This window comes from Lingula anatina, chromosome 2 (genome assembly GCF_051362555.1).
Source record: "Lingula anatina isolate TDL-2025a chromosome 2, LinAna3.0, whole genome shotgun sequence".
Lineage (NCBI taxonomy): Eukaryota > Metazoa > Brachiopoda > Lingulata > Lingulida > Lingulidae > Lingula > Lingula anatina.
Genome location: NC_141768.1, coordinates 48,296,998 through 48,310,954, shown reverse-complemented (window position 1 = coordinate 48,310,954; position 13,957 = coordinate 48,296,998). Strand labels below are relative to the sequence as shown.

General features: G+C 37.0%; 1 protein-coding gene and 1 long non-coding RNA gene across 2 annotated transcripts in view; one reads left to right on the top strand and one right to left on the bottom strand.

The window, feature by feature from the left end:
* Positions 1-11: 11 nt before the first annotated feature.
* LOC106159695 (uncharacterized) lies at positions 12-3,677 on the bottom strand. Its single transcript, XR_001238051.3, has 3 exons — positions 3,229-3,677; positions 2,614-2,907; positions 12-1,385 (listed from the first exon to the last, which is right to left on the bottom strand). It is a non-coding gene; the product is annotated as an uncharacterized LOC106159695 (long non-coding RNA).
* Positions 3,678-4,732: 1,055 nt separating this feature from the next.
* Positions 4,733-13,957, top strand: part of LOC106154273 (dynein axonemal heavy chain 6) — a 66,879-nt gene continuing 57,654 nt past the window's right edge. Inside the window, exons 1-14 of the mRNA XM_087004401.1 lie at positions 4,733-5,038; positions 5,490-5,864; positions 6,068-6,225; positions 6,602-6,714; positions 7,291-7,536; positions 7,848-7,987; positions 8,263-8,430; positions 11,234-11,346; positions 11,587-11,649; positions 11,887-12,154; positions 12,385-12,547; positions 12,923-13,095; positions 13,332-13,426; positions 13,736-13,907. Of these exons, the coding sequence (XP_086860527.1) occupies positions 5,493-5,864; positions 6,068-6,225; positions 6,602-6,714; positions 7,291-7,536; positions 7,848-7,987; positions 8,263-8,430; positions 11,234-11,346; positions 11,587-11,649; positions 11,887-12,154; positions 12,385-12,547; positions 12,923-13,095; positions 13,332-13,426; positions 13,736-13,907 (2,244 nt within the window). The 5' untranslated portion in view covers positions 4,733-5,038; positions 5,490-5,492. The remainder of the gene's footprint in view (positions 5,039-5,489; positions 5,865-6,067; positions 6,226-6,601; positions 6,715-7,290; positions 7,537-7,847; positions 7,988-8,262; positions 8,431-11,233; positions 11,347-11,586; positions 11,650-11,886; positions 12,155-12,384; positions 12,548-12,922; positions 13,096-13,331; positions 13,427-13,735; positions 13,908-13,957) is intronic.

The window sequence follows — 13,957 nt, the reverse complement described above, 5'->3', positions numbered from 1 at the left end:
GTTGATGTATAAAAAAATCAATTTACATTCTAGATCAACATGATCGGAGTATATGAAGTATTGACATTAAACAATATTGTCAATGAAAAAATGCCAATGCTTTACCATATGGCTGCACTGAATATTGATAAACATTTTAACACTGTTGTAAATCAAAATTATTGTCTTAATGTCTTCTCATATAACATACTTTTTTTTAAAAATGCCTTCAAGTAATTTGTGACATTTGGTCATGATTAAGACTGATTAGACTGACATCCACTATCATAAGGTGAGTTGGATAGATTGTGGCTTAATAATAATAATAACATGTCATCCTTCTATTGATAAAGGAGGTACTAGTATAATCTACAATTATATAGTAAGAGAACCTGATACCAATTTAACAAAATTACATTGCCAACTATCTTCTTTGAACCTGGTAATAAAGCAGAACTTGGCCCTGAAAATGACAAAGTGGAATGGATTTTTTTCCCAAAGAATCTATAAAGTACTTTTTCTGGCATCCTGTTTGCTTTCATCTACTTTATCAGATGATGAGTGTTGTGTGATGACGGTGAACTGTCACTTGTTTTATAGGTAGTACTTGATACTGGTGCACACAGTACATACATATCAGCTATGCTGGTAGAGTGTTTGCTGTACAGGTATCTGTGTTCTGTTTTCCCTATCTCTTCTCACTACTCCACATGGCCTGATTACCAATACGTGACCTATTTGCTGACAAGATAGTGATTTTTCCAGGCACCATTTCACCCAAACCTTTTTCATTTTATCACAAAGAAAATTTTAATTAACAAATAACAAGATATTTCAACTTTCATTAAATAATCAAAATTTGAGCAATTTTTTTCTGGATGTTTTGTATCAAAGAAAAGTTTTTTTTAAAAAAGACGGACTATATACACTAATATCAGGTGGCATCTGGTATTAAAGAAATGTCTCTTTACGTGATCCAATTTTTCTGGTTAACTTGTTCAAGGAATTCTGACCAGTTCGTCATCTTGGGATTAACTGTGATGTCTATACTGGTCTCACCACACTGCAACATCCCTATTGCTTGAGTTCAAAAGACTTTCTTGCATAAGCCATCGGCCAATCTCTCCAGGCTTCACATAATCACAATCTCCCCAGGCCTCTGTCTAACACAAAGCCTTCTGGTGGACCATATTTTGAGCACAGGTCAATGGTAATTTGACACCTCGTTCAAGCAAGTTTATCAGTTCGTCCAGCGCATTGCAGCAGGCTGAGAAGGGACTGAGAAGAAGGTACCAGCCGGCACAGAAAGCTCCTATGGGCCAGCCGATGATGAACAGGATCAGAAGCCATAATATACTCCACAACCAGGAACAATTGGCCATTGTGATGTTGATGATGTGAATTCCCTGTTAACAGAAAAGCAAATATACAGTGTCAATTTTCTTAAGAATCTGAAATAAGAGCACATAACACTGATTATGTAAGTTATTGCAGACATGTTTCTACTTTAATTCAAAATTTATATAAAGCTTCATTGATTGTCCTCATGCCTTTCTCTGGAAACATTACAATTATCATTCTTTCTTGACAAAGAACTTCCCTAAAAATGTTTCCTGTGGAGTCACTATACAAAAACATAAAATAAGTCAGTCTTTGTGCCAAGCATACTGTTAAACACTAACATACATTTGAATCATATTAAATATATGAATTCTGCTTCACCTTCCTTAACTATAGTATTTTCATACTTATGTTTATATTTATTTTTATATGCCACAGTGATAAGAAATGGCACCTGTCATTGTTAAAGGTACATACGAACCGAGCATCGGTGGAGTGTGGATGCCGAGTAACACATGTAAACCACTTCTACTAGATTCTCATATGACTCATATAAATTCGACATGCCAAGGGATAAACTGAATAGATCACTCTATCAGCCATAAAAGACCTTTAGACTGCTCCTTTTTTAAATTTATGGTTGTAAATTTAACCTACTTCCGTGACCTACTTTCCTGCCCCATTGACATACAGCTTAGAATGCCGGCAGAAAAATCTGTTCAAACATCATTTTTGGGTAAAATTAAACAATGCCTTTTGGTAATTCTCTTAGTTATACTACTTGAAACTATATATATGCTGGCATTTGGTTGGTTTTTGTGACAAAAAATTGACTTTGTATGCATCTTTAAGTAATAATTAAGGTTAATATACCCAGGAGTGTGACAAGGGGTATGTTTCACAATAAGACTTAGACCCCATTCCCATAACTAGACTGATATAGCAGGAGCGCCCCTTCTCCGTGGGTATTCTCGCTAAATTGCATTCAGATTAAGCAGCTTTGATGTCTGGCATGCCTTATGAAGCTGCTACTAGTAAACGATAGTTGATTACCCCATAACAGCTTCAGTAGGCATGGCGACATCTAAGTCACTTTAGTTGATTGCAATTTAGTGAGAATCCCCTCGGGGAAAAGATCGATCCACAGTTAATACAATAGGGTCTGGGAATGGTCCTTTAAGTTGGGCCTAGCTTTGCAAGTTACTACAATATTATACAAACATCATTCATCACTGAACCAGTCACACCGTAATAGCATGACATTAGGGATTCCCTGACGAGTTAGTCCTTCACCTTTTTCTGTCGTCAACAAGTTAATCAGTCACGTCCTTGATCTTCCTAACACAGTGATTTCTGGTGCACCATATTCTGTGCACAAGTTAATGGCAGTTTGAGGCCTTTCTCCAGAAGGTTTATTAAACCATCCAATGCACTGCAGCAGGCGGAGAAAGGACTGAACAGAAGATACCAGCCAGCACAAAATGCTCCGATCGGCCAACCGATGATGATAAGGATAAAAAACCATAATATGCTCCATAAACACCCACAGTTAGCCATTTTAGTTGTATAGCTCTTTTCTCTCTCAAACTAGAACAAAAAGTCAAAAATCCATTTTTTTACGTGAAATGTTGACAAAATATTATACTGGTTCTTTTTAGATATGCAGATAAATTTGCTACTGGTATCTGGATATAATACCAAAAACCACCCAAATGGAAAAGCTAATGTCAATTTTGATATTATTAGAAATGAGAAGGAGATGCACAACACTTTCATGCATCATATAATTATCTAAGGGGCCAAGAGAATTTTGCAACAATTTCATAAATTTTCATATAAAAATCAAAATTCAATTTTTGTGAAATTAATACTAGTAAATTCTTAAATCAAAATGGTGCTAGTACTTACTGAAAAGTGCAATTACCACAATACTGTTATGGAGGGTGGAAACTCAATGTGAGGAGAGACATGTGGTTGCATTGTGAATAAATATGATGATCACGAGATGTGTGAATCATGATAAAATGGTTTGACAGGAAGAGTTCTAAAAATAACACACGAGGACAGCACCAGCTATCAGAGCTAATGCTGGGTAAGGGGAGAGGGCACTTAGAAACAAGAAATAAACTGACATGTTATCTCAACCACTTCTATTCAACAGAAGTCCTTGGTTAGCTAAGGACATAAGGGAAAGATAAATATATGACCTGGATGTACAACTTGACTGACACTCAGAAGCTGATAAGTTTAGCTGTCCATTTTTAAGAATATTCAGGGACTTGTGCACTGAGTTTATGATTACTACAGATAGCGTGACACTGTTTGAGGTCAATTAATAAGTAATAATGAATAATTAACTTATGCATACACTGACAGGCTAGGACTAGAGAGTGAACAAGACAATATGAAGGAATTCATGCACTGACATATGCAATAACAGTTCTGGAAAAGACCTCAGATATGCCAGAAATCTGTCAACCACTCATACATATTCTCAGTATATGACAGCTATTATAATATCATTTAAGTACATGTACATGGTATATAAGTATATGGTTTCTACCACAAAATTCTACTATCTTAACATCTGCACATGACTCATTTTAGTGTGACTTGACAGCACAGTTTTGGACAATACTTTTACATAAAATATTCTGTTATTGCACAATATGGATGTGATTTATTTATATAAAATACAAAGGTACTGATTAGATGCAGTGGTTGACAATGAGTGTTCAGTGATTGACAATATATGATTAATGCTATTTTGATACTGCATATTACTCTTCAATCACAAATCAATACAAATGATAAGAGTATTAACACCATGCCTAATAGAGATAAAATATAATTCCCTAGTTGACTGTGATGAAATGGTATAAACTACTTTTATAATATCACATGTATTGTGGAATTAGATTAATGTATTACATTTGACGATTACAGAATTACATACTAGTATATGGAGTAAACCACAATTGTGCTATTCTAGCTAGAGGTCTTAATAATGTGAAAAACAACAGCAATGAAGGTAGGGCAAATAATATATACCTATAATACGCACAGTACCTAGTTAGCAAGACATTACCCGTGCTGAACCTTTTTATTCATTAAAAGTTTTAAGTTGTTTACAAAAAAAAAAAAAAAAAAAAAAAAAAAAAAAAAAAAAAAAAAAAAACGGTTTAAACGCTAAAAATTGCATGTAGTGTTTCTTTTTTACATTTGCATCAATGCCACAAAAACCTAACATTTAAGGTAATTTTAAACTTGTGGCGGACAGCCCGCACAAAGCCAAGGCCAGCGGGTTGTCGAGCAGCAGGATGTCAGCTGATGCTGATATTTACATACACTTCACTGTCTCTAGGTCCTTACAACAACGTTCACACCCTTTCGCTGCCGCCTTTGGAGTCTTTACAGTAATGCATCAAGTAGTCGCTGAAAACTAACATAATGATATTAAATCAAATTTACCACGAATTGATATACATACCTGCAATTGGAAGAAGAAAGGGAATCCAAGACTCGTTGATTGATGCGATCGAGGTAAAATTGGGTCACCAGATGACCTATTTTTCCATTTCCTGATTGAGGCATTGTGGGAAAGTTGTCAAGAAAGAAACAACATGGACGACGACAACAAAAGTGAATTCCTACGGATAGTTATGAAGTGTGCATAGTATTTGACTTTTAATAGCACCTCTGTTGCGAGCACCGAAAGGTAAAGTGCATATTTATATTTTAATATGTTATATATACTTTTAAATATAGTAGAACTCCCTGCAGCAGTTACAGCAGGTGCCCGTGGGCGCCCAGTTTGAATGTCAGTTGCACTGCCACTTACATGTACATGTATCTTATGATATGCTAGCACTATAAGAACTAGTATTTGTGAAAGTAGCATATGCCTAATTGATGTACACCTTTACAGCCTTTGATATATGCTGCTTTTTACACTTCTAGCTAACCAGCAGTGAGTATAATCTAAGGCACACTTGCAAAATAAATAAATAAATAAATAAATAAAATAAATAAAAAAATAAAAAATTTATAAATAAAATAAATAAATAAATCAGCACTTTATTTAATTGGACTATTATAGCTGCATGAAAAACTCTGTGGTTTGTATTTTGCTAGCACTCTTTTTGTCATACATTATTTTACATCTCCAGACCATGGAGAGAAAGCCAGACACAGGGTCCTCTTTCCAGTCCAGTTACTCTATGGCCCCAGGCCTGCAGAGGGAACCTACAGACACTTATCTGAACCCTGTCCCCACACCCAACATCAGGGAGACTAGCTTTGTCTCCAGCTTTGGGAACATGCCTGATCAGACCTCACTGGACCAGGGGACACCACCTGATACCTCACCAAATCAAAATGGAGTGGCTACAACTGGTTTGGCTAAGCCTCCCATGCCAGCAGCTGGCCGGGGAAATGCCTTGATGTCTAGACTCTACAACACCCCAGCTAGCTCTAAGGTTGTACAGATATATAAGAATATCAGCAATAAAGGAATTGCAGTGCCTAATGGAGATAGTTCTCAGGTAAGATTTCTACCTATGAGATAACACACTATGTCTTGGACAAGAAGATTCATGTATGGTTCCATGCGAGTGATAAACAATTTTCTCATTGACTTAGAATGTCTCTTGTTTTGAAGAGTTGATGGTCACTAATTACAACGTATCTGCTGATAAAAACTTTTATTTAATGTTGATTTGTTTTCAAAACAATTTATTTGCTCCAGCCTCTCGTGCCTCACCCTCCGTCCAGCAAAGTTCAAGGAGCTGGACCCTTCCGGACAACCTTTTATAAAAAAGACCAAGAAAGAAGGAAAATTCAAATGAGAAACAGACAAGAACAGAAATCGAATGATGGAACTCCAAAACTTGATGTTAGCACAATGTAAGTTGTTTTAGATGATATGCTATAGAACATAATCATGAAGTTTCAGTTTTCTTTCTCTGGACTAATTGCATTAGGTGAATGTGTTGCCTGTACTTAATCTTAACGTATGAAATTTCTAGCCCAACCATTTAATCATTGATAGTGAATAAGTGGAAATAAGATACTTGTGTCAGCTATGAACCTTTTGGTAAATGTTTAAAACATTTTGGATAAACAAAATAAAACAATGGGAAGTTTTAAAAATTCATGCTACTATTGGTACTTAAGTTTTCATTTAGTTAAAAAGGTATCTGTTGGTCTAATACAGAAATTATGTTAATACAGAAAATATGTATTGGTAACAAACTTTGGTCTTTATTTTTATCTAAAACAGGTTGCGCAGAAGACCAAGCAAAGAAGTTCTTCCTCCTATTCAAGTTGAGCAACCAGAAGATGCCATGTCTGATGCGACCTCTGAGATCAATCTTGAGGAGGAGGTGGAATCAGGTCAGTCAGCTTAAAATGGAACCGCTGCATAAAATTGGGTCAGTGGTGTAAGACTGGGTTCCTATACCTAGATCAATCTAACAGGATCTCCAAGGGGTTTCTCACTAATTTGCTTTCAGCATAAGCGGCTTAGATGTCTGGAACGCCTACTGAAGCTGCTAAACAATAATTGATAACCCCCTAGCAGCTTCAGTAAGTCCTCTAGGTTAATGACAAAAACTCAGTCAGTTATCAGTGCAAAACCTCTCACCCAGTTCAGTTATTGAGCTTCAGATTACTAGGCTAATGATTAAACAAATGGAGGGAGATAATGTTAAGTTTCTTGAACGTAGACTAGTATTCAGGGTAGTGACCTTATCTTTATTTAACCATTCTCATTATCCAAATATTTTGTAATAATTCAACTGCCTGGGGTAGGGTAAGAATAAATTACAGGACTTAAATTGTCCTATGATACTTAGCCAACAGAATAGAATATATTTAAAAAAAAGGACTAATTATATACTGTATGATATAACTTCTCAGTTTAATGTTAAAATGAGGTTTAAAAAATTAATTCAACATTTTTATCATTAGTCAAAGATGAAAAAGAGACACAAGAAAAGAAAACTGTGACATTCATCAAAGTGGAGGGAGAGACTGCAGAGCCACATGTCACAGAAGAAAAGCCTGACGTGGAAACTGCCACAGTGGCAACTACTTCTGCAAAATCAAGAAGGACAGCAGATTTGCGGACGCCAGATCTCTCTGAAAAAGGAGCTAGTAAACAGAACCGTGAAATAGTTCTGACGTACCTGAAGAAAAACAAATATGATGATACAGGTTAGTGCCCTTTCTGTCTGTCTGTCTCTTATGGATTGGATATCTGGTTTAGTCAGATACATCTCTCCTGTCAATGTTTTTTTTTCTTTTTTTTTCATTTAAATGAAATTAAATTATCTTTAGCATTGCTATTTAGCTTGAATTCAGCTATCTGGCATATTTTTTTTACCCCAAATCATTTCGAAGAGCCTCATAATAAATGTGCATATTTTTAGTTAATACAGGCATCATAGATGTTTCAGTTTCTGATCCTTTTACCATAAACCCGATATTTTTGATTTTAAACACAGAAGAAACTCTTTTCATTGTAGAACCAGAAGAAACTAATGTGGAAGAGTGGTTAATGAAGCTACGCAGAGAACTTGGTTGGAAAACTGAGCTTCCACGACATGGTCCAGGCTGCAGGAAGGCTATGGATAAACTGATGGAGAACCCAGATCAGAAGCATGAGGTATGGAAAAAGAATACTAGCTATTGATATTAGATAACAGTTATAAAGAATTTACATAAATTTGAAATTATTAAGTGCCAGTTTATGCAAAAAATATTTAAATTGATTTAAAAAAAATTTTTCACTGCTTAATATCCAAATGCATGAGAAAAGCATTAATGTTATTATACTTTATTCAAATGTTTCAATGTTTATTCTACATTTTTTGTGCACAATGGCTTAGAACTTTTTAAGAAGTCCAATGTTTTTATAGATACAACTTTTAATCTTTCTAGGATTCCCTGTTTCGTAAAGAAGACCCAGGGAGCTTTGTGTACTGCCTGCCTAAGAACAGGAACAAATCTAGAGCCAGATACAACCCTTATCATTTAGATATTGTGTCTGTGAATGCTGCTAGAGCTTCCCCAGTGTTCTGGACTGTCAGTGCTTCTAGTGTGTCCATGGTAAGTGTAGAATGTTCTGGATTGTCAGTGTTTCTAGTGTGTCCATGGTAAGTGTAGAATGTTCTGGACCGTCAGTGCTTCTAGTGTGTCCATGGTAAGTGTAGAATGTTCTGGACTGTCAGTGCTTCTAGTGTGTCCATGGTAAGTGTAGAATGTTCTGGACCGTCAGTGCTTCTAGTGTGTCCATGGTAAGTGTAGAATGTTCTGGACTGTCAGTGCTTCTAGTGTGTCCATGGTAAGTGTAGAATGTTCTGGACTGTCAGTGCTTCTAGTGTGTCCATGGTAAGTGTAGAATGTTCTGGACCGTCAGTGCTTCTAGCGTGTCCATGGTAAGTGTAGAATGTTCTGGACTGTCAGTGCTTCTAGTGTGTCCATGGTAAGTGTAGAATGTTCTGGACTGTCAGTGCTTCTAGTGTGTCCATGGTAAGTGTAGAATGTTCTGGACTGTCAGTGCTTCTAGTGTGTCCATGGTAAGTGTAGAATGTTCTGGACTGTCAGTGCTTCTAGTGTGTCCACGGTAAGTGTAGAATGTTCTGGACTGTCAGTGCTTCTAGTGTGTCCATGGTAAGTGTAGAATGTTCTGGACTGTCAGTGCTTCTAGTGTGTCCATGGTAAGTGTAGAATGTTCTGGACTGTCAGTGTTTCTAGTGTGTCCATGGTAAGTGTAGAATGTTCTGGACTGTCAGTGCTTCTAGTGTGTCCATGGTAAGTGTAGAATGTTCTGGACTGTCAGTGTTTCTAGTGTGTCCATGGTAAGTGTAGAATGTTCTGGACTGTCAGTGTTTCTAGTGTGTCCATGGTAAGTGTAGAATGTTCTGGACTGTCAGTGCTTCTAGTGTGTCCATGGTAAGTGTAGAATGTTCTGGACTGTCAGTGTTTCTAGTGTGTCCATGGTAAGTGTAGAATGTCCTGGACTGTCAGTGCTTCTAGTGTGTCCATGGTAAGTGTAGAATGTTCTGGACTGTCAGTGCTTCTAGTGTGTCCATGGTAAGTGTAGAATGTTCTGGACCGTCAGTGCTTCTAGTGTGTCCATGGTAAGTGTAGAATGTCCTGGACCGTCAGTGTTTCTAGTGTGTCCATGGTAAGTGTAGAATGTCCTGGACTGTCAGTGCTTCTAGTGTGTCCATGGTAAGTGTAGAATGTTCTGGACTGTCAGTGCTTCTAGTGTGTCCATGGTAAGTGTAGAATGTCCTGGACTGTCAGTGCTTCTAGTGTGTCCATGGTAAGTGTAGAATGTTCTGGATTGTCAGTGCTTCTAGTGTGTCCATGGTAAGTGTAGAATGTTCTGGACTGTCAGTGCTTCTAGTGTGTCCATGGTAAGTGTAGAATGTTCTGGACTGTCAGTGCTTCTAGTGTGTCCATGGTAAGTGTAGAATGTTCTGGACCGTCAGTGCTTCTAGTGTGTCCATGGTAAGTGTAGAATGTTCTGGACTGTCAGTGCTTCTAGTGTGTCCATGGTAAGTGTAGAATGTTCTGGACTGTCAGTGCTTCTAGTGTGTCCATGGTAAGTGTAGAATGTTCTGGACCGTCAGTGCTTCTAGCGTGTCCATGGTAAGTGTAGAATGTTCTGGACTGTCAGTGCTTCTAGTGTGTCCATGGTAAGTGTAGAATGTTCTGGACTGTCAGTGCTTCTAGTGTGTCCATGGTAAGTGTAGAATGTTCTGGACTGTCAGTGTTTCTAGTGTGTCCATGGTAAGTGTAGAATGTTCTGGACTGTCAGTGTTTCTAGTGTGTCCATGGTAAGTGTAGAATGTTCTGGACTGTCAGTGCTTCTAGTGTGTCCATGGTAAGTGTAGAATGTTCTGGACTGTCAGTGTTTCTAGTGTGTCCATGGTAAGTGTAGAATGTTCTGGACTGTCAGTGCTTCTAGTGTGTCCATGGTAAGTGTAGAATGTTCTGGACTGTCAGTGCTTCTAGTGTGTCCATGGTAAGTGTAGAATGTTCTGGACCGTCAGTGCTTCTAGTGTGTCCATGGTAAGTGTAGAATGTCCTGGACCGTCAGTGTTTCTAGTGTGTCCATGGTAAGTGTAGAATGTCCTGGACTGTCAGTGCTTCTAGTGTGTCCATGGTAAGTGTAGAATGTTCTGGACTGTCAGTGCTTCTAGTGTGTCCATGGTAAGTGTAGAATGTTCTGGACTGTCAGTGCTTCTAGTGTGTCCATGGTAAGTGTAGAATGTTCTGGACTGTCAGTGCTTCTAGTGTGTCCACGGTAAGTGTAGAATGTTCTGGACTGTCAGTGCTTCTAGTGTGTCCATGGTAAGTGTAGAATGTCCTGGACTGTCAGTGCTTCTAGTGTGTCCATGGTAAGTGTAGAATGTTCTGGACTGTCAGTGCTTCTAGTGTGTCCATGGTAAGTGTAGAATGTTCTGGACTGTCAGTGTTTCTAGTGTGTCCATGGTAAGTGTAGAATGTTCTGGACTGTCAGTGTTTCTAGTGTGTCCATGGTAAGTGTAGAATGCAATTATGATTTTGGTTCTGAGCTTCCAGTGCTATTTTGATTTTACATTTTGACCAATACAAAAAGAATTGAGGCATTTGGCTTAGATACTCAGGGTTTTCTGTTATATATTGCATTACATTTTAAGCAGCTTGGCTCAAATTTCTTACTAACTTTTTAAAACTTTAATAGAAAGAAGTAAAACTTGATTGAAATTATCTTTCATTAAATTCATATGTTTTGTCTTAAAGTTCATTGAGCATCCTTATGTTTCCAAAATATATTGCAATCTCTCAAGTCCTTACATATCTTCAAGTCCTGTCAATAATCGAGGTTATGAAATGTTTACTGTTTCTGTTTGTGTAGTGCATCCAGACCCCCAATGGAGAGGAGACATTTGTCACCCCTGTGATGTTATGGTTGTGGGAGAAGAGGCTGTTTGACATGATCTATGACCTCCCTGTCCTCAACAACTTCAGGTTTGAAGATTGATCATAAATGAATTGATAAGAATATAGCCCTGTAATTTATTCATATGACAAAATGTGAGAAAGAATATCAGGGAGCTTACTGATTTATTTTGATAGTTATCCTTTGTTGATATGGTTTATTCAAACATAATCTTACTTTTCCTCATATAAAAACAAATCAATTGGCAATTCATAAAGTATGTTCTGATGAAAATATTTTTCATAGCAAAGCATATTTTTAATGTACAGGATATGGAAGGCTTACACCTTGTGGAAAAACAATGTCAGAAATCACAAGACTACAAACAGCCTGTAAGTACTAGTATGTTTATGCCCAGACAGAAAGAGGAAATAGAAATAATAGAACTGTTTGTTAATGATTTTGTCTTGATATATATTTTTTGCTCAAATTTTCATAGGAAAATGCTCATTAGTAGTGTTTTCAATAATTATGTATACAGACGATTTAGTATATAATTGGAATTTTCATTTTCTGGGATAGCAGTTTATATTGATGCACAAGACGTTTACTGTTTTGAAATTTTCCAGGGAAATCTTAACAAAGCAATTATTTTGTGCCAATGAAGTCTTGCAAGGCTGTGTCCTCCATGTACAATCTCTCTGTGAGGCGGCGTCCGGCAGCTTGACAGGGTTTGGCTCTGGTGAGGCAGCCATTTGCCTGGTCAAGGTCAACAAGGCCGTGACCTTGACCTTGAAGGAGTTTGTGGCCACTCAGAGGCTGCAGGGAGAACTGGCACTAAAACAGTTGTTTGCTCTTAGGAAGAAAGTGATTGATGTCGTTTGGAAGTCTTGTGCTGTAAGTATGAAAAATATTGTGAAAATTGTATAAGATTTCATCGTAAAGTACACATTGATACCATGAACATTAAGCACTGTTACCTACTAGGCTTATGATGTTCATACTACTTTTGCTTTTGTCAGTTTCCATGCCTTGACTTAACACATTAATTTGTATATATAAACAATAATTTAGAGTCTGAGTATTATCTGTGATGTACTAAATGTTACATACATAATTTCTTTCAGACTGTGGCAGAGATGGAGGGGGTGACTCATGGAATAAGACCAGAAAAGGACAAAAAAGTTAAAGTGAAGAAAGAGCAGGAACAACAAAAAGAAGTCAAATACAAAATAAAAACCAAATATGGAGAGATACCTGTCTATGACAAGAAACAGCCAGTTATTTCAAGTAAGTTGACTAGTTTATTGGACTATCTTTTGATCATACAGTAAAGAAATCAAATGCACATACATCTACAGATATACTGTAGTTGTCAAATTTACACTCTTACAATGGCTGTTAGTGGCCATCTTCCTCTGTTTATATCTGCAGTTTGTATAACGTTCAAAATAGCCTGCAGTGATTACATATTGTTTCAGAATATATGTACCTCAAGTAAATTACAAGTTGCTTTTTTGGGAAGGATATCTTGTTATGATATCCGTGGCACCCAAGTATTAGAAAATACATTGTGTGTGCTAGACTTACAAAACACAGCTTCATAATTTTCGTGGGTTTTGTGGACTCAAAGCTTGACATCACATTTGTATGCTATTATTTCAGAAGACCGTCCAAGTTATGCACAGATTGCAGAGTGGAGAAAGATTCTTGCTCGGCTGTCAGAGTTCCTGAAAAGTGTTGACTATCTGTTACTGGAGTTGCTAAGAAGACTTGTCAAAACTGCCGTGAAAGAACTCCTCAACTTCCTGATAGCTTCTTTTAATGTGGGAGTGGAGGTATGTCTGCAGACATAAAACTTATGAAAAACAAGTGTCTTTAGTATTTTTATTAAAACCACCCAATTACTATTTGTTATTTCAAACAGATATTCATAGAGGAAAAATATTTGGATATCTGTATTATATTATTATATTATGTTAAAGAAACCTCATTTCTATATGTTATTTTAAGTATACATTCAGTAGAGGAAAAGCAACCATTGTTCTATATGGATCTATTCACCTAATTACAGGAAGAGGATGAAGAAGATGATGATGATGAAGATGAAGACAATTCCTCCACAGAAGGCTCTCCCCTGCCTCCAAGGAAAACTGGGGGAGGTTTCAGGTAAGGTGAAAGCTCGAAAAATGGTGGTCTTCTTTTAAAGTTGTTCTGATCCCAACAAATTAGAATGGAGTAATTCATTAATGTTCACACATTACACACTTACTATGGCTTACAGAGACACAGATTGACATAGTAACATTATTTATTTATTTATTTATTTATTTATTTATTTATTTATTTATTTATTTATTTATTTATTTATTCTTTCTTTCTCTCACTAAACACTTGTCATATTTTCAAACTTCCTCCAAAATTTGTTCTACCCTGTCTGACATCCCCAAGTTTAACAGATTCTGCTTCCGTTTAAAGGAGAGGGTTCAACCTGAGACAGGACACTCCAGATTCCCAAAGAACTGGCACCCCTGCCAGTATGAAACACAGAGGGAAGGAGCGCCAGGGGATAATGGAGACAACCTATGATATTCCCAAGTTTGACTTTGACAAGCAGCCAGAAGAAACCAAAACACTGAATGCTGATGATGTAAGTTGTTGCAGAGGGGAAAATATGTGCAATTTCTTTACTTATATGTG